Raw genomic sequence first — 27,134 nt, 5'->3', positions numbered from 1 at the left:
AGCGGGAAATCCGACGGGAGGCGCGATCGCGGGAACCAGTGCTGTCACGTGACGCCTGCGAAACGGAGGCCAATGTGGACTCCTCGCGTTGGGACGCCGGGCGGCGGCGCCGTTTACGCTACTGTGGTCAGGCCTTAAGGTGCGTTTATACTCCAACGTAACGCCGACGGGCGCGCGCGCCCGACCTCGTTGCGTTACGTTGGTGCGAAAGGAGCGTCTATACTCCGACGACAGTCGAACGTAACGCAGCGTAGCGCGTCTCGGCGACCGTCGGCGAAGCTTTCGCCGAGGTAGGCCCTGCTCGAATCTCGGCGTCGCCTGGCGACGGTCGTTACCCAGAAGCCTTCACGCCAGCTCCCGTCCCGCGTTTGCCATGGTCCCGTCGTTGCCCCAGTCGGGCATCGGTCGGGCTGTGTTGTCTGTTCGTCTGCTTGCCTTTCGGGCTTGTGTCGTGTAGGGTAGCCGCTGGTCAGTTGGATGTGCTTGTGTTGGCGCTCTGTTTATTCCGTTCGCTCGATGGAGTGAGCCGGCGCGTCGACGTGGACCTGTCTCGGAGCCGTGAAAATGTGTAGGCCTAACGACACCGGGACGCGCTTGAAGCTCTTCGACGGACATCGGATTCCCATTTCGGTGTCATATCCGTGAGTTTTTGACGCTAAAGGCTAGTTCATGAGGTTTGTGCACAGGACATATGTTAGAAGCTGCATGGTCGCTGCGAACCACCATCTGCTGCTTTTTCGTTGAAGTTGGTCAAAACAACACCCGGCTGATAGTTTCCTTTTCGCTAACCACGTATGACTTTCGTCAGGAAATAAATGCCTTTCTATGCGAGTTACCTTCGTTATTTCCTTGTTTTCGAGAGTAGTACAGCGCGAAGATATCAACTGCCGCGAGTCCCAGCTTTTGACACATTTAACTGCTTAGATCATCACCGCCGCCGGGCAGCCGGACAGCGCTGCAAGTTGAGAACGGAAGCGGCAATCCGGAACCAGCGAGACCAAACCATGCGGTCGCCATGGTGACGCGCATGCGCAGTGTGAAGCAATTCGTTCGAGCGCATTGAACGACGCCGGAGTATAAACACGGTTGGCAATTCTTTTCGCAGCACAGCGTGGCGTGGCGAAGTGGACGTTGAACTTCGTTTACGTCGTTGGACATTAGGTTCGTCGACGTCGGAGTATAAACGTACCTTTAAGGCGACGCCAACGCCGACGCTGCTCAAGCCGGAAACGAGCCCCTAAGAGCTGTGCTCTAAAAAGACGTTGAGGCCAAGCTGAGACGGGTGGGTTCAATCAAGATTAGTGGGTAAGCGACTGAACTCCTGTTCTAAACGGAAAATTTGAGGAATTAAGATAAGTAAATATAATGGTAAACAAGTTTTCTATTATTTACACAACGGTTGTTTCGACGGAAGGTCCGAAACAACTCCTCAGAGTGCACACTAAGAAACTCAGAATACTTCGAATTTGTAGCAGCGGATGGTGATATTCATTGCAACATATAAATGCTCTTTTACGCATTAATTGGTGCAGTGATGTTCCGCGAAAAATGAGTGCAGGGCTAAGGGTTCATATAAAAATACCCCCAAAAAGTGCAACAAGAAAATGAAACAAGTAATTTACCGCTATATACAGCGGGGCGATCTGTACCATTGTCATATTATAAACCAATTGGATTTCCTAACTACATTTGCGGGGAAACGCTCCAAAAGATGACTTCATTTTTGTTGTTCCGACCTGGCAGAACAACTGGCAGACGAGAAAGAATAAACTTGTCGTTTTGTTGCTGTTTAACTTGAAGCATATTTTAATAAATACTTTCACCACTTCGACCCTTTGTCATTCGCGGGAGAAAGAGTGAAAATGTTAGACATGGTATTCGATTCCAGCCTCTAATATACATTTCAGGAAATAGCTGGTTAGATGCCAAGCGGAGAGTGTATATACTACGCCCCGTCGGATTCACGGTGTAGCTCTGCATTCCCAGATGAGATGTTCTGTGTTGGTTGGGTTTGGGGTCCCGCACCGAGTACAGTCACACATTATAAGTGAATTTGTGTCACATGGATGTCTCATGCACCCGGTGTTATCCAGCTTAGCTTGGAAAGCCGGTCGCCTTTAGTGTCGTATTTGTGCGAATGCTGCGCAGGATGATAAGTTCACTCTCGCTTTATGAGGCAGGTAGGTTTCCATACGGGTCTTGCCTGATTTGGTCTGTCAGGACTTTCTGCCAGTTCGTCGTATCCGGTAGAAATTTGTCAGGCTCAAATGGGAGGACATTATAGTCCTTTTCTCGACTTGGTTTTTGTTGCTCTTTATCTGGAAGCGCGAGCTATACTTCCATCACCGTTCTTACAGCATTGTCGGCCTCTATATTGCCATGGATGCCGCCGTAACGCGGCACGCATTCGATTCGTAGGATGCACGCTTGATCTGAGAGTTGCTGGCCTTAGAAATTCAAAAATAAAAACGTAACAAACACAACAAAATTTAATCTCACCTAAAACTTGTGCCAGAGACGAAGCACCCTCAAGATGTTTTCTGAAAGGTCAACGAATTTAAGGTTTTTGTGTGATTCCACTGCTCTAACCGTGAAACTGCCGTCGCTATTTCTAGCGCTTTCGTAAGTGGGGAGAAAAATCATATATATATATATATTTTTAACAGTGACCTTAGCGACCGGAGCCCAGGAAACGACATGGTTGGCTAAACTGGGAGTTGTTATGTTTATTAAGATTCTAATAACAATAAAGAATGCACAACCTTTATTGCCCTTTTTTTATTTACTACCGTCTTTCAAAATGCTTACATTCGTTCGAGTAGAGAATGAATAATTTGATGGTATTTACACTTCAATACCTTCTGAAGTCGAAGCTCTCGGACCAAAATAACACTCACTTGGCAAGTTCTCTCCCGTCGCGAGAATGCTGCCGATAGCCGATAGGACGTATATAGACGGCGGCACAATGTTTACACGGCACTCGGCAATGACCGCGTTCCTGCGCACTTCGTCGGCTAGTGGCTGTTCATCACACGTGATGCGTTCAATCACGTCCGTCGGATCGCATTGATTCTGGGAATATTTGCGCTAGCGCTGGGCTCCGAGCGGGTCTCGCGCTGATTTAATACAAGCGTCGCCATGAGTGGATACGCCGGAGACCTGAGCGACAAGCAGCAGCATTCTCTCGACGAGGCAAGTAATTGTGTTTTTGTGGGGTTTTTTGGTGTTTTTTTGTTAAAGAAGGGATTGGGAAACGGGTTTTCGGATTGAAATTAAATGATTTTGTGAGCCCAAATAATTTTATATGATTCGCGTCTCGGCAGAAGGGAAGTCTTATGGTGAATTCCACTCGTAGATCTGGAGCGCTTTCCAAAATCCGCGAGGGAGGCGAAATTCCGCTCCGTGGGACCCGCTCCGTATCGACGAGGGGAAGATAAACTTGCATTTTTGGAGCGACCTCCCCCACACCCCTCCCCACCCCTTCTCCTTCCGCCGTTCAAAATGGCCGCTGCTCGAACTTGACCAGCCCACCAACGCCTCAGCCGGCTGATCTTTCCGACGACCAGTGACGACTGTCACTGCTTAGCTGCAGAAGTAACACGCGACACAGGCCGGGCGGAATTATACGTACCACGGCGCCCATGTCACAAATAGCGAAGACGTCCGCGTTCGGCACCGTCACATACCTTTCGGCCGCCTCGAAGCGGCGGGGCACGGACAGCGATTGCCAGCGGTGGAGTTCAGATTGCTAGTACGACTTTAATAAACACAGAGGTAACAAACCATCACTTGCTCGGTCGTTGCCTAATCACTTCTTGCTTTATTTCACGGGAAAACGCCGATGGAATGCAGTGTAAAAAGGTAAACAATCACTGGCTGCAGAATGAATAGGCCTAACCTTGCGTCTGCCTCCGGCTTTTCTGTCGTTCTTTTTTTCGTTCTTCCTCGGTGATCACAGATGTCAGCGCTTACGATTTGCCACGCTCCACATTCCCGGCTTTTTATCCCTGATCTACGCGAGGTAGAAGCGTTCGAGCCGTCACAGTCCAGAGTAAACAACCGACGCACCCGAACAGATCCAACTCCACGACCCGACCGTGGCCCGACCGGCCCGCCGATCTCTCCACCTCGCCGCGCATGCGCACCGCCGATTTAGACGGAAATCACGTGGGCCGCTCTGTCAATTTCCGGAGAGATCTGTGAAATCCCGCAGAGCAAGTTCGGCGGAGTTTGGGGCGCTCCGTAGAGCGGGCGCTGCCAGAGATCTACGAGCGGAAGATGACCAACTTGAGCCAGATCTGCGAGCGGAATATGCGCGCTCCAAATGGAGCGCTTTTGGAGCGCTCGAGATCTGCGAGCGGAATTCACCATTAGATATAGCTTTGGACGACCCGAATGTTAACATTTAATGTAAAGTATTTATTATTCATATCATCTCGGAAACAATACAGTGAAACTACGTGTTTGCCTCAATAAGAGACGAGCCTTGGGTTTGCTGTCTGGTTAAGGGACAATCTCAATTCGTGTTATTACTGCACTGCTTTTATAGATGAATAAGATACCGTTACGTACATAAATACCCGAGTAAATAAAGGAAAACTTCTTAGTGTGTTACCTCGATAAATACGGTTTGGAGCGAGTCAATTCAGTTTTGACAGACTTTATTCTGTTTCGTCTCTTATTTAATGTTAACCTAGGTTAACTCTCTGGGAAATTCATGTCACTGCACAAATAATACGTCAGTTAAATCAACTAAATAACGCAACTAAAGAATGGTGTGCATATTAGGAGTACATAATTGAAACTTTATTAGTTTTATTTAATGGTAGTCTGCCAAAATAACATACAATTCTGCAGCATACTTTTGTACTCTCTAGGGGCTCAAGGCACTGCACAGATGTATCTTATTTCGATCGCTTCGAGATGCGCATAAACTTAAAGAGGAAGGTTCGAAATCTAAAACAGCAGTTCTATACTTATTTGAGATTTGAATTCCTCGCATTACAACCTCCCAAACGACAAAAACACTCGACAGAGGTTTTAAAGCATTTTGCAGTCAGTAAAGCGCCAATATATTTTTATCCTCTAAACGGCATTTGCTCATTCCTGTCTTTGTAAACCTCTAATGGAAACAGCCAAGCTCTGTATTATGGTCCAATATCTTTGGATGGCCATGCTCCGCTGAAAAGCATGAACGAATTTCGCCCGTAGACATAAAATCGAAGTCCTTCGTTGAGCCCACTTGAGATCTCAGCGGACAACAACAGATGGTAGCTTTGTGAGCGAGACTAAGTGTCGAGAGAGCTTTATCATTCCACCCGATATGCGTTATCACATGAAGCTATCTAGCTACCACCCGGCAAACTCGTCCTGCGAGGTCTCTCTCCGTCAGGACGGGAATCGGTTGCCGAGTGGGCTAACGCGTCTCAGCTCGGAGCGTGGAGCAAAAGCTTGTTCTGGGCACCTCCTGGGTTTGATCCACACAGACCCCGCCCGTTTCTGTCCGGATGAGTTTCGTACCGTCACGCGTTCGTGGGATCACTACTGCGTGATTCACGTTACAAACCCCAGGTTAGCGTTTGTACTGCACTGGCTAAATTTCTCATCTATAGCTAAGCGACCGGTCACCCGTTGAGGCGTAACAACATCGAGGCTGTATAAGCATACAAAGCGAGACAATTTTTTTTTCTGTCAGGAAATGGTAAAGTGTTTCAAGTGACCCGAGCGATTCCGAAGTCGTGAGCCTAAATAAGTGTCGTTAAATTGTTTATCATCTACTTTTTTAGCCACATCAAAGACCTTTTTTTTTTTCTCAATTCAACCGATAAGATATAGGTGCTTAAGATTTTTAGGACTAAAAATTAAGAAGAGTATTGTACTAATAAACGACAATTAAAAACGGTTAAATTTTTAATGAATCTAATTGCCTCACATCTATGATATATATATATATATATATATATATATATATACATATAACTTAATATTATCATCTGGTAAGTTACCCCCAGCTTGAAGTGTGCAAACGTCACCATTATACACAAAGGAGGCGATAACCATATTATAAATAATTACAGGCCATTATCGGTGTTACCAGTCTTTTCCACGGCACTTGAAAAATTATTCTTACACGCTTTGGCCACTTTTTCTGTAAATTTTCGGTATTAACAGACTCTCAGTTCGGCTTTCGCAAAGGTTAATCTACAAAAGCCGCCTTACTATTTCAAAAATAAATTATACTTCAAAATATAGAAATCGTTTGATGTTCTAAATCACGCAATACTACTTATAAAACTCAGTCGATATGGTGCACGCGGCGTACCACTCCTTTTACTTCAGTCACATCGAGCAAATGGGAAACCGTGTGTAGTTTTTGACAAGACGGTGAGAGTGCAGGCGAGCTGGTGGTAGCTAATCATGTCGTATTACACCTGAGACTGCGGTGGAAGAAATCGGAAGAACTTTCAGTAGAAGGAACAGACACAGAGAACGTCTCAATTTTTTTTTCTTTGTGTCGGTTCCTTCTACTGAAAGTTCTTCCGATTTCTTCCACCGCAGTCTCAGGTGTAATACGACATGATTAGTTTTTGACAGTCCTTTCTTTTCTTTCGAAAAGTTTCTTTCCGGTGTACCGCAAGGAAGTACACTTTGCCCCTTTTTATTTAATGTCTAATTAATTATCTAGTTATGATCAAAAACCAAGTGCAAACATTCTTTAAAAAAAAAAAAAATCTGGAGACGACAGAAGAAGAAGGGGACAAACATTGAACGTCTCACACGCAGCTACTAAAGTTTATTGTTTATTGACACAACCGTTTATATATCGTCTCTCACACACTGGTCTCCCAGAAATTGCACACGTCTTTGCGGCGTTCCACCACGGTACATCTTGTCATCACCTCAATTCAAAGCAACGACCTCTTCTCGTACACAATACAACACAGACATCTCCCGGAGATCGCACACGTCATTGTGACGTTCAACCACGGTACAGACATCGTCTTGTAAACAACAATGGCACAGGCAACAATTCAAAACAAAGCATCCTCCCCAAAGACCTAACCAAGTGCTCCCTCGTGCATCCGTTCACAGGCACCGCACACCCGCCTGATGAGGAACACAACTCATCAACAACAAAAATAAAAAAAATTGCAACAGCCAAAGCTTTTGGGTTGCTCTATCTAGTATTATCGACTGCTGACTGATACAATTTCCTACGGACGTAATTCTGATCGTATTCTCCAATACTCGTTTTGCACAATCCTATTCTTTGCTTAAGACCCATTTACTCTTTGTTCAATCAAGAGAGCGCAGCTGGTTACACATGCGGATGATACGAGAATGGTTCTCTATGTGGCCGATGCTGATATACTGTTGGGTAAAGCAAATTCCTCTCCAACAAATTTTGCATTGTGGTCTGAGAATAACGGTCTTGAGATAAACACAATGAAGTTCATAGCAATCTTGTTAAAGTAAAAGAATAAACGAATTTTCATATATCGTACACTTTCACTGGATACATCATCAATCTAACTAGTCCAAGAACATAAAACATTAAGCACATTTTTTCCGAGTAAGTGACCTGGGACTTTCATGTGAATTTTTTGATAACTAAACTCTCTCGGGTGATTGGTGTTGTCTCTAGGTGATGCAATATTTGGCCCCTCAACATTACAACTAAACTCTGGTATGTATTTTCAACCCCAATGAAATTGATGCCATTTGATTAATTTACAATATTATTATTATTATTATTACCTTGTATGGGTTACTACAACACAAACGAATATTAAAATCTTACGATTTATGGCCATTGTTCCTTATACAGACCACAGAGTGCCTTTATTTTCAAAATATGAAATAATTCCTGTTGAACGCATGCATGAGTACCGTTTACTTTGTTCTTTTCATTTATCGTTTGCATCTTTCACAGACTTCTTTTACGCTGGTTCTGAAATCACAAAGCATGAGAGTTACGTCAGCTTACGCCGCGGATACGCATGGGTCTTCCCTCTTTCCCGTACAAACTACCATTTACGATCCTTACATTGCAATGCATTCTTTGTTTTAAATGAATGCCTTACAAACAACATAAACGTGTATACGATCAGCAACCAAGACTTGCGATCGTATATCCTCGTTGCTTCGTAACTCAGTGTATCCTATCACATTTTTTTAAATTTATTACATTATTGTCCATAGTAATAGAGTGTATTGTACCAAAGCTGCTGCCAATGCAACGAATCCCGGAGGAAAGCTCATCGGAGAAAAACTTACCCACTTTTGTGCCGATCCGGAGAAGAAACGCCCACCAGTTTTTTCATAGACCCGGAGAAAAGTTCACCACGAAATAAATTAAGATGTAAAGTTGTCGGTTATCATTTACAGCAGGTCCATAGGTTTAAGCGCCTCTCACGCAGGCGGTACGCTGTGAAGCAAAGTTAGCGCGAAACGAGTTTTCGCACTTTACTTAAAGAAGGAGTTGATCAGCGTCTAACGTTTATCGCATAAGTTTGTTCCTTGAATGAGCAATTTATGCCGTACTAGTAGTTTTAATGCCAACCACAAAAAAAAAATGTAAAACAAAGCCCACCGTTCGTTTATGTAGACAATGTAACGGAGTGTACACATTTCACATTAAGAAGCTCTGCATCTCTGAAGTGGGCAAAATTTACAAATATAATAACAGTAAACTAAACGGATGAAAAAATAAAAAAATATCTGTTTAATTTAAATCAGAGTAATATCAACGCAGCTAGGAAATATTGATATTTTATGACTATATGCATTTTTAAACACCGCAGACGGTTTGATCAATTCTTCCGATCAGAGAGAACAGTACGGAAAAAGAATTACTGCAATTTTAACCACTTTTTGTTCATGAAAACCCCGCCATACTAGAACAAGAACAGCTTAGCGTTTTGTTAGCGGAAAAGCTGTTTTGGCTTTTCTTTTTCGCGATTGCATTCTGCTGCATAGCATAACTTTCAAAGTTTTCGTTTCTATCATTTGCGTTCCAAATAGATTTAAAAAAAAAATGTGCGTAACTGACGAACGAAGTTGGAGGTATAAACGAAGTTCAACGCATAAATTTTCTTTCAAAACCACTGCTTTTTTGCTCGTGTTCAATCCTATATAAATCTTTCTTATGTGATGACTCTTTGATCTAAATACAGAACATATGCGCCCTACATTCATCGACTCTAATGCGTACATTGAAAACATGAAATCATGAACGTACGATTAATAAAGAAATGCCGTTTGTGACTATATTTGCAGGAAAGGTTTGATTTCAATCATCCCAGTAAAAGCGGTCTGCTTTATATCGCCATTTTAGTCAGCTTGATTTTTATTCTCCACCCTTGCTGCAGCCCTCGTTCCGCCATTGTGTCAACCAATTTCGTGTGGGTGTTACAATATTTATTTCTGACGTAGCCGAGACAAAGGAAATACGACCTTTTTTATTTTCCATTCGAATAAGCTACGATTTGAAACCACCTCTTCTTGAACATTTGCAATGCGGCGTCGGTATACTAAGGTAATTTCCTAAATAAATATCCCGGAATTACTCAAGTTGCAGCTCTCTACACTGTTTTTTTTTTTGCGCCGATCGGAATTATTTATTTTATTTTCGTCGAACGACGCCTGACGTGTTACAAAACTTTTTCATGTTAAAAAAAAAATTCGGCTAGTGAAGTGCAGATTTACCGCGTGCACATTAGGTATCCCAGCATACTTCAGTTGAGTGAAGGCTCGATTCTTGGATTCGTGGGTGAGCTTTTTTTTGCATCCGTAAAAAGACCGGTGAGTTGTGACAGTTTTGCAGTAAGCTTGTCTCCGGTGAGCTTCTCTTCGCAGCCCCAATGCAACAGGAGTCCCAGACCCAGTCAAGCCATTTCTAACACCTCTTTCTCTGAAACTTTTTCTAGTTGTCCTGGAAAATGAAGCTTTTATTTGATATGATTTGATGCGGAAACCTCGGATTTGCATCCAAAAAGGGCTTCTGTAATAAGGTACTTGAATATGTGAGGGCTGACAATTATGAAAAGCGAACACTCCACGCATTTGCGATTGTAGTTAGATGCTTTGCTCGCATGAATAACTCCGGGAGGCATTGCAACTATGAAAAATTGCGAAATTAGCACATTTAATGGTTGACCTTAGAGTTCTATATGAGTAATTTATCCCTCATCGTAAATGTGGTTACTCAATAACCACACACCTTCTTGTTAATTGCTTCTTACAGATTAGCAAGGTTCTTTAAGGGCAACGTTAAATTCGCATAAAAAACATCTGACATCCACGTCAGAAAAGCGGCTTTTTTGTTGTTTACACCTATCTGACTAGACATACCTTTTTGTAAAATATAGCAACGCAAAAACAAGAGTCTTGCGAATCACACGAAGGATTTTCCGTCTAATCACCGGTGTTAAACATGACTTCTTACTTCGACCTTCGTTGCGGAGGAATATAGTTGAAGTAGCACTTGGTGTTTGAACTACCACAGCGCTGCAATTTATGGCAAAACTCCGGTAGTGCCTTAGAGAGAGCATGCTTTCTAATATATTTTGTTTTGCTGAACGGGGTTTTATTTCTTTGCTTCAACAGCTCAAGTATCATCTCCGTGATATCTGGAACGAAGAATTCACGGATCCGTTTCTGCTGCGTTGGTTGAGAGGTACGTTTCAACCTAATCAAGACAAAGCAAAATTACCAAACGCCGAACGTGGGCACCCATGTCAACTTCAAAATGAACTAACGAAGGGTATTTGATGCTAAGAAATCCAAAGATATTATAGTGTATTCTAAAGCAGTATATATATTTTCTTTGAATAAAAAATAGTAGACACATCAAACTGTTCTTGGTGATGCTCCGGTTATGACTCACTGCCTTTACAGTGTAAACAATGTACAGCACGACTTCTCGCATTGGGTTAATTTTATTTACTCTAAATTATAACTTTCCTTACGCAGCTCGCGACTTCGACGTAAACAAGTCGGAGAAACTGCTGAGAGATGTAAGTATTTTGGCTCTTCCGCAACGTTAGACTCTTGACCATCATTCGCGAAATTTTGATGACTTCTAATCAGAAACTTAGCAGCAGGCGTTCGGTTGGTGTCTTCCATCAGGCTATGGCAAGTCTCAGATATTTTTTTATTTTTATAAATGAATATTACCTCGGGACCGTAACCAACTCCTAATACGAACGCAAGGAACTAAAACAAAGTGTCTTCGGAATCGTGCATACAATCAAGATATAAATCAATCAATCAATTAACCAATCAATAATCCAATCGATCAATCATGATTTTGCTACAAATATGGCATATTAAGACACTATGTAAACTCCGGGGGCACAAAGTTAAAATCTTTGACACTACAAGGCCTCTGCAGCCTTTCAATTGACAGAGGGTGACCAGCCAAACAATCAAGGAATAAGAAACAGACGCACACCAGTCGTTGCATTGACGTTACTTGATCAGACATAACGGGGGAAAGGGCTGCGTGAGAAGGTAGCTTCCGCTGAGTTAAAGGGACGCTTCTTGCCAATAGAAAGAAGGGCAGACTAAAGTCACGCACCAGCCTTGTATATGTTTTCCTGCACTTTTAAGTTGTGTTGTCTCGTTGAGCAAAGCTAAGTCACCGAATTTAGCATTGTAGAGAGTGGGTTAACGGAAGTTAAAAATGTGCCGAAATAATAGTTGGGTTTATAGAAGAGTTTTACCAAATTCGCTTTGGTGTATACAGATTCATTTTAAATTGTACAACGTATGATGAAAACCGCAACGTGAGTGTGAGGGTATATTAGCTTCAGGATACCAATATATTATCTACGAATATGTTTCAACTCCCACAGCTCTCAAACACCTGACAGAATTCATTTTGATGCTTTTATTTATTGGAAAACGTATATATTTATTTTACAGTGGGAGATATTTAACGCATAATATCTTGAGAAAGATAGGAAGTGAATATTTAAATATTTTGTTTTTAGTTCACTTCAAATATATCAGGACGGGAGAACTGCTATTGGAAAAATTTTAGTGTGAATAAAGTCATCACACAAAATAATATTAACCCAGTTCCTCTTCAAATATGTGTACCGCATCACACAAAGCTCCAATGGGCTAATACGGAGGGCCAAATTAACTGATGACTGATGGAGTTCGGCCCCCGGCGGGTTCTTCAAACTGCGAGTTCTGCAGCCCCCAAAAAGCAAAATGCGTTCGAGTCATATTCACACTGCTTTCTACAGCTCCTGCGACAATGATCCCACACAGTAATTCTTTATTTCGGCACAATTAAAAAAGAAGAGACAAGTTTTCAGCAAAAGAAGAAGACAAAAAGTATGACACGCAAGAAAGACTTTATAAAAAGATACCCAGCGAAGAAGACATACATTGTGCGTAGCACGCTGTAATCTCACAGATAACGAAGACGGATATATGAACGCTCAGATCGACCATATGAGATTAATGATGTGCTATTTCTTTGAACTCTCGATTTAAGTAACGCTTACTTTGTTACTATCTTGCCTGGTTGGCTTATTGCTTAATGTAGATGCCCCTTGAAACAAAAAAAATGGTTGATGTCCTTTATCATCAAAAAAACAAACGCCTACCTACCACGTAGATGGTGTATTCTGCGCCACAGAAATCACAATAAGCATTCAACCTGCGATAATATTGGAGTCAATACAAAAACACAGAAGCTCGATCATGTCGACAAAGGCCAATAAGCAGAATGTGTTGAGCGCAAACTACCACCTCGCAGGACCACCTTGCAGAAAGTGGCGTCACGTGAGTTGAGGTCACATGACGTGGTAGGGTGACGTCAATGTTCTTGCTAGATTTAGTGAACAAAACACGAGTGACAAGAGGTTACGTGTTCTTCACGTAACTTTTGTTTTTTCCTCTAAATTTAGAGGGCACGCGGACACCACGTGACAATATTTCTCCTATGTACGTATTTAGCGATGGATTTGAAGGGACTGTCCTACATGACATACCTTCATTGCAATTCTTCGTGACAAATTTTGATGACAATTTTCGCGTAAACTTCGGCTAATTAAAGAAGTTTCTTGCTAAAATGTATACTCTTATCTTTTATGTAAAGCGAAAGAATCCCTAAAACATGACATACGGACACCACGTGATGAATTCATAGGCTGCTACCGGCCGCTTCAGACCTGTGACCCTCATTGCTTTTGGTAGTTCCCGAAACAATATGGTGATTTATGGCCATGAAATATTTACTTCAAACACATAAAATTTAGTGTAAACTTTCAAAAAGCACTGGACAGTAAACCGCTATTTTTTTAGCGCTCACGTTTTCTGTTTCTTTGCAAGATAAATAACCTTAAATTGGATGGGCATGATATTGACAGCTCAGCTTAAAACGTAGCGGTTGAATGTGTGCAACGAAGTTAGCGACGAAAACCGTATAAAATATGAACAAAAAGCTCCCTCTGCTGAAGTCATTTGTATTTCGTATTGTTTCTCACGTAGCTAATCAGGTTAACTACTACTCTACTGGTGCTGCAATTCTTGTGTGAGAGTTCGTCATCGAACGCCTACCATTTGGTCCCAGAACTACCTTTGTAGAAAATTACAGTTCAAAAATAAAGTGATCAGGACATTTTTCCTAAAAACCAATAGGTTTGATATTAAGAACAAGAACCGGGATGCACGTGACTTTTAAGAAATCAAAGAGGGCTCGAGAGCAGCGACAAATATCTATGTATATAAACATGCCAATGGAAGTTGCACTAGTACCCGTAAAGGCCGTGGCGCAAACTTGAGATGAATTAGTTCAATGTGTTTCTTGTGTTTTCGTTGATGCATACATCCAAGCTGAGTTCTTCTTTTGTTTTTATTCTAGAACATTCTTTGGCGGCAACGGGAGAATATCGACTCGATTATCGAGACTTACGAAAATCCAGAGGTGAGCGTGTGTCTCTTTCGAATTAATTTTAATAATTAGTGGTATGTATAGACCCCATCTTCAGTTGAGACATGCAATTTGTCCGAAACTTCGCACTAGTGCTTGAGGCGCCTTCTCCCAAACTTTGCATTGATCATTAATGCTTCTTAATGTATACATGATAAACGCTCAAGCATGCAGTACATTAATTAAACATGTGCTGCATGCTGGAGCGTCTTTTATGTACTACATGGAAACAGATTCCTTCGAGTGCTAGAAGTAGAACAGTGAACATTTCACAAAAAAAAAAAAAAATTTTATGGCGGACAAAAAAAAACGAAACCGTGTGCGCTTAGTACGTTTTTACGAATAGCTGGTGGTTCTTTATATATAAATTTTTCCATAGGACATAGAAGAACTGCGAGATTAAAGAAACGCAGCCTTATATTCAATGTTTATTTATCTTCCTTTCTTTGTTTTATATTCCGTAACTTCTGACTTTCAAATGCAAATTTAAGTTCAAATGCAAATTTAATCCAAACAATAATTTAGTCAAAAATTTTAGTGAAGAGACTAATTTCAACACGTATTTACATAATAGGAACTCATTCTTGCGATGTTCCCTTAATTTTATATACGTGTTTTTCCAGCTCGAAGGTAACATAAAGTGTTCCAGTCGACCACCTGCAAAATTTGGTTAATGTCAGCGCTCTCCCTTTTGCCGAAATATATGTCAATGTCTTTTTTTCCGTTTCTGCATCAGGTTAGCATTTCGATTGATCTTGATGACAGAAATTTGGATGCGACATTTTACATTGTGTACAGCTCACCAGATTTGCCGGTCATCCGATTACGCTTTGAAGCTAAGTAAAAACGAAAATGATATTTTAGGTGCTGAGGCTCTACTTTCCTGGCGGTCAGTGCAACCGTGATCGCGAAGGCCGACCCTTTTGGCTCATCCGTTTCGGCAACGCGGACTTCAAAGGTAACATTGAAGACTTCAGCAGCACTGTAACAGTCAGACGCTGTTGGAAGCACTAAGACATTACTCTTGGCTGTACATTAACGCAGACGTACAATGCTAGGTTCGTCAAAGGTATTTCAAGTTGCAGTGAACCCGTGAACCGTATAGTGGTGCGGACCAACGAAATCGACGTACAAGCACCTCTGTTCTGCTGTAGGAAGTGTTACTTTCGACAGTAAGAAAGAGGGAGGGGTGCAAATATTTTTAGTTCCAAAAACGTTCCTTGTGTGGAATAATACATTTCTCTGAGTGCTTGTTTATTTTTGTTTGTTCAGAACATAAAACTATTTAGTGTTTGAAGGTTTCGATGTGCCACCAGTCACCATAACATGCACTGCCCTGCAGGCTTGACATGCTACGTATACACTTAAGATTCTATCAGGCATGTGTAAAAGATTGCCGGCTTTTACAGGCCTAATTACTTTACGGCAGTCCATCATGGCTTCTCTGCTTTGTCTTGGGAACGTTCTCACTTTTCTATTGTATTTGTGGCCCTAAAACCTCTAAAACGTCCTTAATTGTATTAAATTCAAACAATTTTACCGACTACCTGAGTTCCGAGCATGATGCCAATGGACGAGTTCTCGTAAGCAGTGATCACAACGGACGATCTTCCCTTTTCACGCTTCTCAGCGAAGAGCCAGAGAGTTCCTATTGAAACCTTGACAGGCCAGAATTTCTCAGATGCTAATAAAGCTGCAGGAGCGTGTCACGTTATTTTTCCTTCCCCATATCACTGAGAATGATAGCAATATCAAATGGTACGCTCGAAGCCCCCACCGTGGTCCACCTTATGAAAAACTAAAATAGACAGGCTGGCTCAGCTGCTTATCGGAAAGAAAGTGGTGTCCAAGTTAATCGAAAACGTTATCTAGAAGCCGCCACCTTATGTCAATATATTGCAAGGTGCTTATGGTTGGTGGTGGAGAAGTGGCAGTGCGGGAATCAGTATATTTGTTGTTAGAAAATACCGTTTTTCATTTGACAGTGTACGTTGGATTTTTAACAATCTCATTTAGGAATAAATAAAATCCTGTTAAGCTGTAAAGCAAAAATCATTAGGAACGATATTTATTCACACAGGAATGTTGCAGTGCGTATCAAAGGAGGCGTTGGTCAAGCATGTCACATACATCGTTGAAAAGATCATCGCAGACATGAAGGCGCAAAGCAAAAAGGTGAACCCAAAGACGATTTTGACATCGGTGACGTCATCTAAAGATATAACCTGACAGTCATATTTTTAAACCGGTTCACAGATAGGCAGTGTTCCAGCATATAGGAAAGACGCTTCCACAAGTAAAGCTGTAGTAATCGAATTGAACTAAGGAACGTTTGAAAAATTAAAAGTGTGGCGAGGTTCAGTAAAAATCTAAACTGCTTTTCTTACTAGATTTCGTTCCCCTGTAACTTGGTAAATAGCAAAGCTACGGCAGCTTAGAGCCAATCAGAGCAATTGTGGCAAGCACTTGATAGTTTAAAACAAGGGTACAAGGGCGACACCGTAACCCAAGCAGTTAGAGAATAGGAACAGAGAAACACCCCTCTTAACCCGGATCCTCTTTGTGTGTTTCAGACGTCCCTTTCGTCCCCCGAAGGGATTAAGCTGCGGCTCAAAATTTGTACAAAAGAGGGCTTTCTCTGTCTCCTGCTCCTGGCTGTGCCATCACTGCGCGCGACTCGTGAGATAGAGTAAAAGTCTATTGTCTCCCTCCGACGCGTTTATTGGCTCCTTGAGACCGTAGCCTTCACCGTTTGCCAAGTTACGGTGAGACCTATGGTCTAGGCCCAGCGAAGAGGCGCAAAAAGAAGCAGGAAGAGGTATAAGTAATAATTTATTCACAATACATATCCATGTATTGTACATACATATGGTAGGGCACGGCAAAAAAGCTGTCCAAGCAGCTCGACTGGTCCGCTGCCCCGTCACAGGTACACAGAGGTGAAGAAAACTAAAGTTATTTCTAATAAAAAGATCCCTTAACAAAAGCACAACAAAACAAAATAAATGTCAACACAAATAAAGTGAAAAAAGGTTAAAATTTATGAGCATTGTAGGCTTTCAGCTTTATACAATAGTTGCAAAATGCTTTGAAGAAATGTCTACACTGCGAACTTATTCCGCTTCGCCTAGAGGAAAACTGGGCAACAACAAAACAGCTAATGTATATATTTAAATATATAATTGGCAAAGTTTACATAGGCTATAATTTATTATATTAATATTTTTAAATTGATGAAAGTATTTGTTGGTCAGATCCTTTTATTAATTTGAATGTCGTAATCTGTGGGGGATGTTTCTACCATTCCGAAGTCCGTTGACGAGTGTACTGTTTTTGTGAATTTTGTTTTCTGAATAATACCAAATTTAGAAAAAATACATATTATTTTCAAAATAACCTTGCCTATACTTCGCGCTAAGCCCTTATCCGTCGTGTTAGCTTTTTTTAAAAATAATTTAAATAATAAAAGTGTATCACCTGTGGAAATTGTACGGCACGTTACACGAGCCTGAGTGCACTCGTTTGCAATAAGAATGTTCTATGTATATTTGTTTTATTGTAATATGCCAAACCAGGCAATTATAAATAAAATGAAATTAAAAAGAACAAACGTGTTGTAAAATAGTCATTTGACACTTAACGGAGCAGGAAACAACGTTTATGTAGGAAACCAATGATACCAGCAATTATTTAAATGATGCCGTCTATGTGCTTAGTTCATGGAATGTACTTACTAATATAGTTAATGTAGAACTTAGTATTTCAATGGGGGAACAGTGCAAGATGATGCCGCTAGAAAGATTAACAATCTTATGTTTTGGGACTAAAAAGCATATGATTTTTGTATTATTCTCACTTATTATTAAAATATTTTTTGAGGTAGACCAAGTTTCTAGCCCTTTTGTGACGTTATTTGTTGTTTGTATAAAATAATTGCAATTTCGAGCCGCTAAGAAGATGTGTCCATATTCACCCAGAATTTTTTTATTTATTTATAACGCGATTGAAAACGTTTCGATGCCTCCTTGCTGGGTTATATTGAATCTCGCCGACATAAACAGCTGTATATAAAATTAATATTTAAACCTGACATGTGTATTTTACTTCATACCGCGGTACAAGAACACGTCATAAGAAAGGGCACATAACGCTTAAAGTTGCAACTTCTTTGAAAGAAAAAAACATTTTCTGAGGTTTTCTGTATTTTTCATGGTGAGCAATTATGTCGAATTGTGTATTCCAGTGAGGCAGTGTGCTTTCCTAGCCATTTCTCTAGATTGGGATTGACTATTTCTGAGTATTGTCTATCTAGTTTATAAGAAAACGATTTTTAATGTGGTGTGTGGGTAACAATCTAATTTTGTTGCGCCATTCGGCGGCATATCATCATCATCATCATCATTTATTAGTGCTTGAAGGCCCAGGGGGAATTGTGCGAGGGAGTCAGCACTTCAAAAAACCAACAAATAACACTATTTATCAACAAAAACACGCTGTAATCTAGTTATGAGTTAGAAAAAAATAAGCTAATGGGTGCAGAAAATTTCTGAGTGTAAGATAAGGAAACAATTACGTCAGGCAGTGAGTTTTAGTTGTCAATAGTTAACTTATTTATTTATTTGGTGATACTGCCAGCATTCTGTAGAACGCCCAGGCAGGAGGTGTACAAAAACAATATTCAAAAACAAGCGGAAGCAGTGCGAACAAACAGACAGAGCCACTACTCAACAAAGTGCGAGAGTAGTGCTTCACTAAAAGTATCTAATGATCTCAAATTTACAACGCTTTCAGGAAGCTCATTCCACTCAGCGGTAGTTCTAGGAAAAAAGGATGCTTCAAACAAAGTTTGAATAAACCGGTACAGTTTGAATTAACCGGTACAGTTTGCCGTTTAATTAAAACGGTACGGTTTGCCGGTCACCGGTCACCCGTCTGTGTAACATGGTCACCGGTTTGAGAAAACGTACGACAACTTTGCCCAAACGAGTCGTCCATTTCCCCAGACAAGCGACCTGTTTGCCAAAGGAGTGACTTGTTTGGCCAAATAGGTGACCGTTATCGTTCATACGGGGGACCCCTTTGAGCCACACGGGCGACCCCTTTGGCAAAGTGGTGACCGGTATGGCTAAACTGTTACCGGTATGAACCCGTTTACTTTCATATAGGGGCCAACAACAGTTCTTCAAAGATTCGCCTATTTGCAGACGACTGTGTGGTATACCGTCAAATAGCTAGTCAAAGCGACTGCCTAACTCTTGAAAGTGATTTGGATATCATACTTTCATGGTGTGACACGTGGGAAACGCAGATACATATAGATAAAACAAAAATAATGAGATTTACCAATCGTCGCTCATCTTTTCATTACGACTACAAAGTTATAGATTCAAAATTAGATAAAGTATCCACATATAAATATTTAGGAGTCCACTTAACTTCCAACCTCTCCTGGAACACTCATCTAGATTATATCCTTAGGAGGGCTAACCAGTCACTTGGTTTTTTAAGAAGGCGTTTATATATGGCAACAGCAGAAACAAAACTACTTGCATACTCTACCCTCATTAGGCCAAATTTGGAATATGCAGCTATAATTTGGAACCCGCATCACAAATATTTAATTAATAATTTAGAATCATTACAAAGCAGGGCCACCAGGTTTATACTAAAAACGTATGCACCTATAAGCGTCAGTCAACTTAAGAGGTCACTTGGTTTATTGACTCTCCACCAGCGAAGATACCTCGCAAGGTTATCCTATTTTCATAAACTCTATCATAGTACCTCAGATTTCCGTCAAAACAACATTCTCCCACTGGCTCGCATTTCCCCTCGTCATGATCATTGTTACAAAGTTCATATTCCATTTGCAGGAACTAATCTGTTTAAATACTCCCCGTTCGTACAAGCGGCGACCGAATGGAATGAGTTGGCAAGCGAAATTGCGACGGACACTGATCATGATACATTTATGTTGTTATTGCGTGAATCTTTAGTGTGAATGAATCATATATTGCCCTGTATGTTTGTTACTCGCTCGCTGGGTCTATTTCTTTTTTTCTAGCAGGTCGACTACCTCCAATGATGTGAGTGCGTGTCTGGCTTTTTTTGTTATGTAATGTCTTCCCCTCATGGTTCTGTTTAGCGTGACACGATGTCTTCTATTTTTTTCTTGTGAAATATTGTATGATTATGTAAACGTTTACACGACACCCCCCTCTATGGAATAAATAAATAATAAATAAATGTTTTTTTTTGTTTTTTTCAGTAGGGTAGCGGATTGGCGAAATCCTGATACGCTTGCGTAAGGCGAATAGTCGGAATAACTAATACGGAGGGCTCTGCTTTGAACGGATTCCAGGTTGTTAGTTAAATATGTCTGCCACGGTGACCATATGGAAGAAGTGAATTCTAGCTTAGTTCTGACCAAGGTAGTTGTTTTACTGGGGATGTAGCTTGTCTGAGGTTACGGCGAAAAAATCCGAGAGTGCCGTTAGCATCGGCGATGACAGATATTATGTGAGGGGTCCATGACAGGTCAGATGTCAAATTAATTACTAGATATTTATACGATGAACAAGCAGTTGTGGGATGCTAAAAAGGTGGTAAGAGGAGGATAGAACATGTGATCTGCGGGAGAAACTGGCGATTTACATTTATTATAGTTTAAAGCAATCTGCCATTTATGACACCACTGAATTATAAGTCGGAGATCGTTCTGCAAGCTAAGTTGATCGTGGCGTGAATGAATCGGTCTATAGATGACACAGTCATCGGCGAACAAACGTACTTCCGAAGTGATGCCATGGTGATCATTAATGTAGATTAGAAAAAGAAGAGGGCCAAGAATGGTTGTCTGAGGGACGTTACTGTGGTTTTGGTAAATTTTACATTGTTAATATAACTGTACTGAGTGCGATTAGTGAGGAATTCAGAAATCCAATTGACTACAGAGGGGTCAAAATTAATATCTCTTAGTTTCATTAAAAAACCTTGATGAGGGACCTTGTCGAATGCTTTGGAGAAGTCAATGAAGATTATTATAATGCAATTAAATGCAAAGGTGCAAGCGAACTGGATAAGCATGACGAAAATAATCCCTGAAGAAGGGGAACAAAAGGGACAAAGGACAAACACAAATCTCCCAAGACAGCTAGGTGACTAGTGCGCGACCGAAAAAATCCGCCTGGTCCGGGTATCGATCCCGGGACCTCTCCATTACAGGTGGAGCGGTCTATCAACTGAGCTAACCAGGGGTTAGCCGTCAGTAGAGCAAACGGGTTTTATCAGCCGCCACCAGTCTACACCAACGAGGGTGAAGCTTGCAATTTAAGGTTATTATTATAATCCAATAAAATGCAAAGGTGCAAGCGAGCTGGATAAGAGTGACGAAAATAATCCCTGGAGAAGGGGAACAAGAGGGACAAAGGACAACACAAATCTCCAAACACAGCTAGGCGACTGGTGCGCGACCGAAAAAATCCGCCTAGTTCGGGTATCGAACCCGGGACCTCTCCATTACAGGTGGAACGCTCTACCAACTGAGCTAACCAGGAGTTAGACGTCAGTAGAGCAAACGGGTTTTATCAGCCGCCACCAGTCTACACCAACGAGGGTGAAGCTTGCAATTTAAGGTTATTATTATAATCCAATAAAATGGAAAGGTGCAAGCGAGCTGGATAAGAGTGACGAAACTAAAGTAAGGGTTCAGTGCAAAAGTGTGTTGTTTTCAAGAATTCTTGGGAAGAGATGGCTGCCAAAGAGACAAACTTATTTGTTTCCACACTTATCGCAAAGGGCATAAGAACAGCTTATTGAGATCGCAGGTATCTTGATGCCACCGATTGCCGTCCTAATTTGTTTCCGCTAAATATACCTTGTTTTTCGTCAGTTTTGTATATTAGTGAATATTTAAAATAGAGTTTCTTTTGACGCTTGGACATTTATATCGCTTTTGAAAGAGCACTCTTTTCGCTTTGCACCGCAGGACACTGATATGTGGTGAGTTGGTATATCCTGAACTCAGCGTCTTTGCTGCCAATATTTTGTTACAGCTGGGGAAGCTCGTGGATACCATTACCGTCGTTTTTGACTTCGACAACTTTGGCATCCGACAAGTGTACAGTCACCAAGGTAAATACTTAAAATGTTACCGGCTATGGAATGCATTTTGACGTTCATGACAGTCTCTTTTCTTTTCAGTGGTCGAGTTCGTTTATCTCATCATGGTACTCTACGAAAGTTACTACCCTGAGATGCTTGAACAATGTTTCGTCATTAACGGTGAGTTAAGCATCATGCTAGTGAAAGTCTCCTGTTTTTGACTATAAACTTCCATATAATTACATGACGCTGGTGTTTTCAGGCTTGCTCTTAGGAATACTTTTGTTAGTCGTTAGAACCTTGACACTCGGTTTAATCACTCCGGTTTGAATTAAGATGGTGGCAGTGTTGCAAAATATTGTCAATGCAGTACGTCCTCCGCGCGTTAATATAAGGTTGAAATAGTATGAAGTTGGCACGCCTAAAAAAGTTGTTCGCTACGGTCTGGGGTTTCGTTGCCCAAAACAGTGATCAAATTCTCCCCTCGGAAAAAACAGGCAATAATATTATAATAAATTGCTCCTTTTCAGCAGTAACCAAATTCTTACTGCCAGCGAGGCGTCTAAGTGTACGCCAGTGCAAACTCTCTTGCAAATCTAGACGATGTCGTTTCCCTGCGATTTCTCTTGTTTGATTTATAAATTATCAGCCTCGTATACTGTTCTATCCTCAAATGTGATTTAATCTGGGTTTTGAACCAAATGTTTCACGCACGCTCTGTCCCAGCACAAGTTGCAACGTCTGGTTACAACGTTTCTCACACTATTATTTTAAGCTATGTGACTTTCATGAATTAGGATTACGGACTCATCGCACGCACTGTATGGACGTAGATATGGGGGCTTTTTATAGTAGCCGTCTGTATTTTGGTGTCATGAATGTTTAATAACTTATACGTCATTGCAAATAATAATTTGTGCATGTTTTAACTTAACCACTTTTTTATCACATCATTTCAGCGCCATTTCGTAAGTTAACTGAACTTACATTTTCAAAACATTTTGGTTTATTACGGCTCCATCTATTTATACATTCATGGTGTAGTAAGAGCATGACCCAATGGGATGGCTCCAGAGAGCAAACCTGCTTGTTCTTACTTTTACGCTGCAATCCGCGCTATGTCCCAAAAACTTTGTGGAAAATGACACCGATCGCATCCCATCGTCGGAAGGGTAGAAACAATTGAATAAGCAACCATTCTGTGATTTATGCGCTATCGCTCAGAGGCGCCTCATAGTTGCACGTGAACGTACCGTACACCTCAAGTGAATTACAGGTGGCTTATAAAGAGAGGTTCTATTAGACTGAGCCTCGCGAATGGCGAAGTCCTGTACTCGTTGGTTTCTAAAATACAAGCGTGACTGCACTCAAAGTATTTTGTTGTTAGAACTGTATCTGCCTGAAAACGTTTTAAAGTTATTTCGTCGAGTACGGCGGTTAGAAATAACCGTATTATACGAGAAGATAAGTGCGTGGGGTGTTCATAAACGCTGATCTGCTTTCACAGCCTGGTGCTATGCTTGAATGACAAGCTATGTCGTTAGTTGTTGTGTTAACATGTATTCAAGTAGAGGTGGGATCCATCCCATGCACCAAAGTTTCTTCTTAATTTTTTTGTATCCCAACATAGTTGTTCATCTCGATTTGATGAGCATGCATGAATAAACAACCAGTGACTTGCCTATTACCAGAGAATACGTCATTACGGTGCCCCATACTAGAATGTAAGTGCGACGTACGCTTGCAATTAACTTTGGCAGGCTCACAATAGGTTCTTTTTGAAAGAATGTTGTCTTAGTAGCAGCTGCGTCGATTATATATGCTAGCTATTTATTGGGCATCCACTTTGAGCATTATTAGACATGAGTGTTGGATCAGCGTTCGGCGTGAACTCGGAACCAATCCTACGCTTTGCGTAGGTAGTGATTACAGAAATGTTATTGCCGCCAGCGTTGTTTTATAGACTTTTGAATGCCGATACTACAAACCCGGGCACGGGGTTTGGACTGACGCTTTAAGTTGACAAAAATATTGCGGTGTGGGTAAGATTATACTGCCTAGAGCTTAGTCTGCCTCAACGGACAACTTGTCCCTCAGCTGTCGATGAGACATTTAGCCAGTGCAGTACAACCGCTAGCCTGGGATCTTTCACGTGCATCACGCAGTAGTCATACACGATCGCACGCCGGTACGATTCTTAACCAGTCTATCTATGCTGGAACGCAAACTGAATGATGTAGATAACTGCATCGGGCACTGATTGGCTCTTCTCTCGGGTCACGTGACATGACGTTGAAATGTAGTTTTTCCCTATGCAGTTCGAGCTATGCTCGTAAAACGATGCAGTTGGTGGTGACGTCAAAATGTCGTCACGATGCACTTTGACGATGCAGTTAACTGAGTGGTCGACGCGAAGCCAAAGATCAATCTGCATCGTAAAAAAATGGCGACTTTAACATATGCATCTCTACTGTTGGGTTCGCCAGCGGATCGAGATTTTAGAGATCACCGGGATGCTTTCGAGGCGAGCGATGTGAGATTTGTGGGCAAATACCGGCTGACCAAAGGGGTGACTCGCTGGCTGCGTGACCAGCTTCGCGGAAAGCTCCAGCGTTGTCTTGAAGGGCCCCGTGTGCTGACGGTCGAACAACAAGTCCTCGCAGCTCTACGCTTTTACGCCGCTGGTGGCTTCCAGGGAACCGTCGGGAGCAACGAAAACATTGGTGTTCTCTAGTGCTCTGTGAGTCGCGTACTTGTTGATGTCACCAACGCTATCATCGATTGCGTCGGATCGAAGTGGCTGTGTTTCCAACAAACTCAAGCAGAGAAGGCGCTCACAAAAAGGAAGTCCTTCGAGCGATGCAAGTTCAGCGGCGTCATCGATAAATGTTCTAAATACTCTTACACGATATAACACGATTGTGTTTTCATTTGAGTGCACCCCATATAAGTGATTTGGCTGAGCGAAATGCCAAGCAAGCAACGGCAACAGGCTTAAGTTGAGCTAGTTCGTTCATACTTCAGGTGGATAGAGAGAGATATATGCTTTATTTTAAAGCAACTACTTCAGGTCAGGCCAGCTGAACTAGAATAAACATACACATAAAGAAAAGACCATACACACCGTGGGACTAACAACTGATTTTCTTCTTCCCCCTCTTCTACTACGAACCCAAATTGAGAGAAATATTCTCTTTTCTTCTTTTTTGCTTACTACTTCACCGAAAATTTAACCCCCGAAGGAACATTTTTTCTTTCTCGTGCAGCACGAGAGAAGTTGCACTAACGCACTCAAACATAGCCAACAAGTAAAATTTGTCGTTAGTTGTTTATACAGCAGGAGGTTAGTCTGCCTGAACATGGCGACATTGTTACCCACTGTAGATAAGCAACTTAGCCAGTGCAGTACGACTGCCAGCCCGGGGTCTTTAACATGCATCACGCAGTACACGACCGCACGCCGGTAAGATGCTCATCCAACAGATCGAAACGGGCAGGAGCGGGGATTGAACCCACGATCCCGGGGTTCTGCAGCGCGAGCTTTCGCTCCACGTGCTCCGAGCTGGTGTGCGCGAGCCTACTCGGCGATTCTCCGAAATTCCCTGTAGGGAAAAAAAGAACGATGTAGTTTCAACTCAATCGCCACTGTTCGGCGACGTCACCGGACACTTCACGGTGCAGTTCTCTTCCGATGTAGTTTGTTGGCGATGGAGATTAGGCTCCTCCCACCGGCGACGTCACGATTCAGTTTCTCCACCGCTTTTTCCAGCATAGACAGGCAGATTGAAACGGGCAGGGGTGTTGATTGAACCCAGGATCTCTGGGCTCTGCAGCGCGAGCTTTCGCTCCACGTTCTCCGAGCTGGTGTCCGCTAGCTCACTTGGCCTCCGATTCCCCCCCCCCCCCCCCCCCCCCTTTCAGTTCACAAGCGAGCGTTCATAGCAGGCTTGCTCGGAGCATTGTCCTCGCTTTTTTAGCTTTTTTCTTCGCTCGCATTTGTTGTAAAATAAAATGCAGGAAAGACACGGCAGACATTATATGGCAAACATATCTCCGCAGAAAAAAAAAACAACAGCACTTTTAGCGCATACCTCCGAACAGTTCGAAGTTAAGAAACGACTAACGTTTGTTTTTTCTTTCGTTTGCAACACTCTCGGCAGTTCCAAGCTTCTTTAAGATCTTCTGGAAGTTCATCAGACCCTTCTTGACTGAAAGAACAGCTGGAAAGATTCAAATATTTTCACGCGGTAAGAAGCTAAGCGCATATAATTTCTTTGTCTTTAGAAGTTTCGTGTAAGCCGTTTTCGTGCAGAGAAGACTTATAATTGTTTATGCATAAACGAGGACTTCTATCTATTTTAGATGTACCCTCAACAGGTACAGAAATGATGAAGTGTCCTGGCGTACCTTTCCGGTGTATAGGCATGGGCAATGTGAACTGCGTCAATGTGAACGCAGCCGGTGAAGGCTAAATGCTGCATGAATCATGTTATCTTATGTTGCACGAGTAGCAGAGGTGATGAGAAAGGGAAAAATAACGAGACGCGGGGGGCTGCGGAGCTGCGGTTGAGCCATGATATGGCGGAGAGATTTTTAGACCGAATGTAAAGGAAGGTTGTGGTTTCCTGAGATTCACGACTTTTCGAACTAATATTTTGGTGTGCTTCTGTTGATGAAGTCTTGGTTGCACGTGTGCTTTCACGGTCTCCAATTATTACCTTAGAGCTTTTGTGTGTGCGTGATTGCCAGTTGCATCACAAATGAAGTAATTAAAGTTCCCATTTGTCGACACTCACACACTTCTCTCTGATTAGACAGATTTTGGCATTATAATTTTCCCTGTGTTACAAATGAGGATGTGATGTTGAGATTACAACAAATTAAATAATACAAACTGCGCTCAAAACGAATATATTCCCTAAAATACAAGCCCAGTTTAGCCTACAACTCCAGATTGTTCGGTTTGGACGGTACTTGTTTTCGTGAAGCCTCGCTTGACAAAAATTGTGAGGACAGCATTTTCCAGGGACAATTCGTAATTGGGTTGAACGACTCCCTCTTTTACATCACTAAGCCTAAC

At 41.9% G+C, this 27,134-nt stretch overlaps 1 protein-coding gene across 1 annotated transcript in view; it reads left to right on the top strand.

The window, feature by feature from the left end:
* The first annotated feature begins 2,996 nt into the window (after nt 1-2,996).
* LOC121834025 (SEC14-like protein 2) overlaps nt 2,997-27,134 on the top strand; it is a 37,097-nt gene continuing 12,959 nt past the window's right edge. Inside the window, exons 1-9 of the mRNA XM_042287756.1 lie at nt 2,997-3,192; nt 10,609-10,678; nt 10,975-11,018; nt 13,883-13,945; nt 14,816-14,909; nt 16,032-16,126; nt 22,006-22,084; nt 22,154-22,234; nt 26,215-26,301. Of these exons, the coding sequence (XP_042143690.1) occupies nt 3,139-3,192; nt 10,609-10,678; nt 10,975-11,018; nt 13,883-13,945; nt 14,816-14,909; nt 16,032-16,126; nt 22,006-22,084; nt 22,154-22,234; nt 26,215-26,301 (667 nt within the window). The 5' untranslated portion in view covers nt 2,997-3,138. The remainder of the gene's footprint in view (nt 3,193-10,608; nt 10,679-10,974; nt 11,019-13,882; nt 13,946-14,815; nt 14,910-16,031; nt 16,127-22,005; nt 22,085-22,153; nt 22,235-26,214; nt 26,302-27,134) is intronic.

Source organism: Ixodes scapularis, unplaced genomic scaffold (assembly GCF_016920785.2).
Source record: "Ixodes scapularis isolate PalLabHiFi unplaced genomic scaffold, ASM1692078v2 ptg000296l_1___fragment_2___debris__unscaffolded, whole genome shotgun sequence".
Classification (NCBI taxonomy): domain Eukaryota; kingdom Metazoa; phylum Arthropoda; class Arachnida; order Ixodida; family Ixodidae; genus Ixodes; species Ixodes scapularis.
This window is presented reverse-complemented; position numbering and strand designations above follow the sequence as displayed.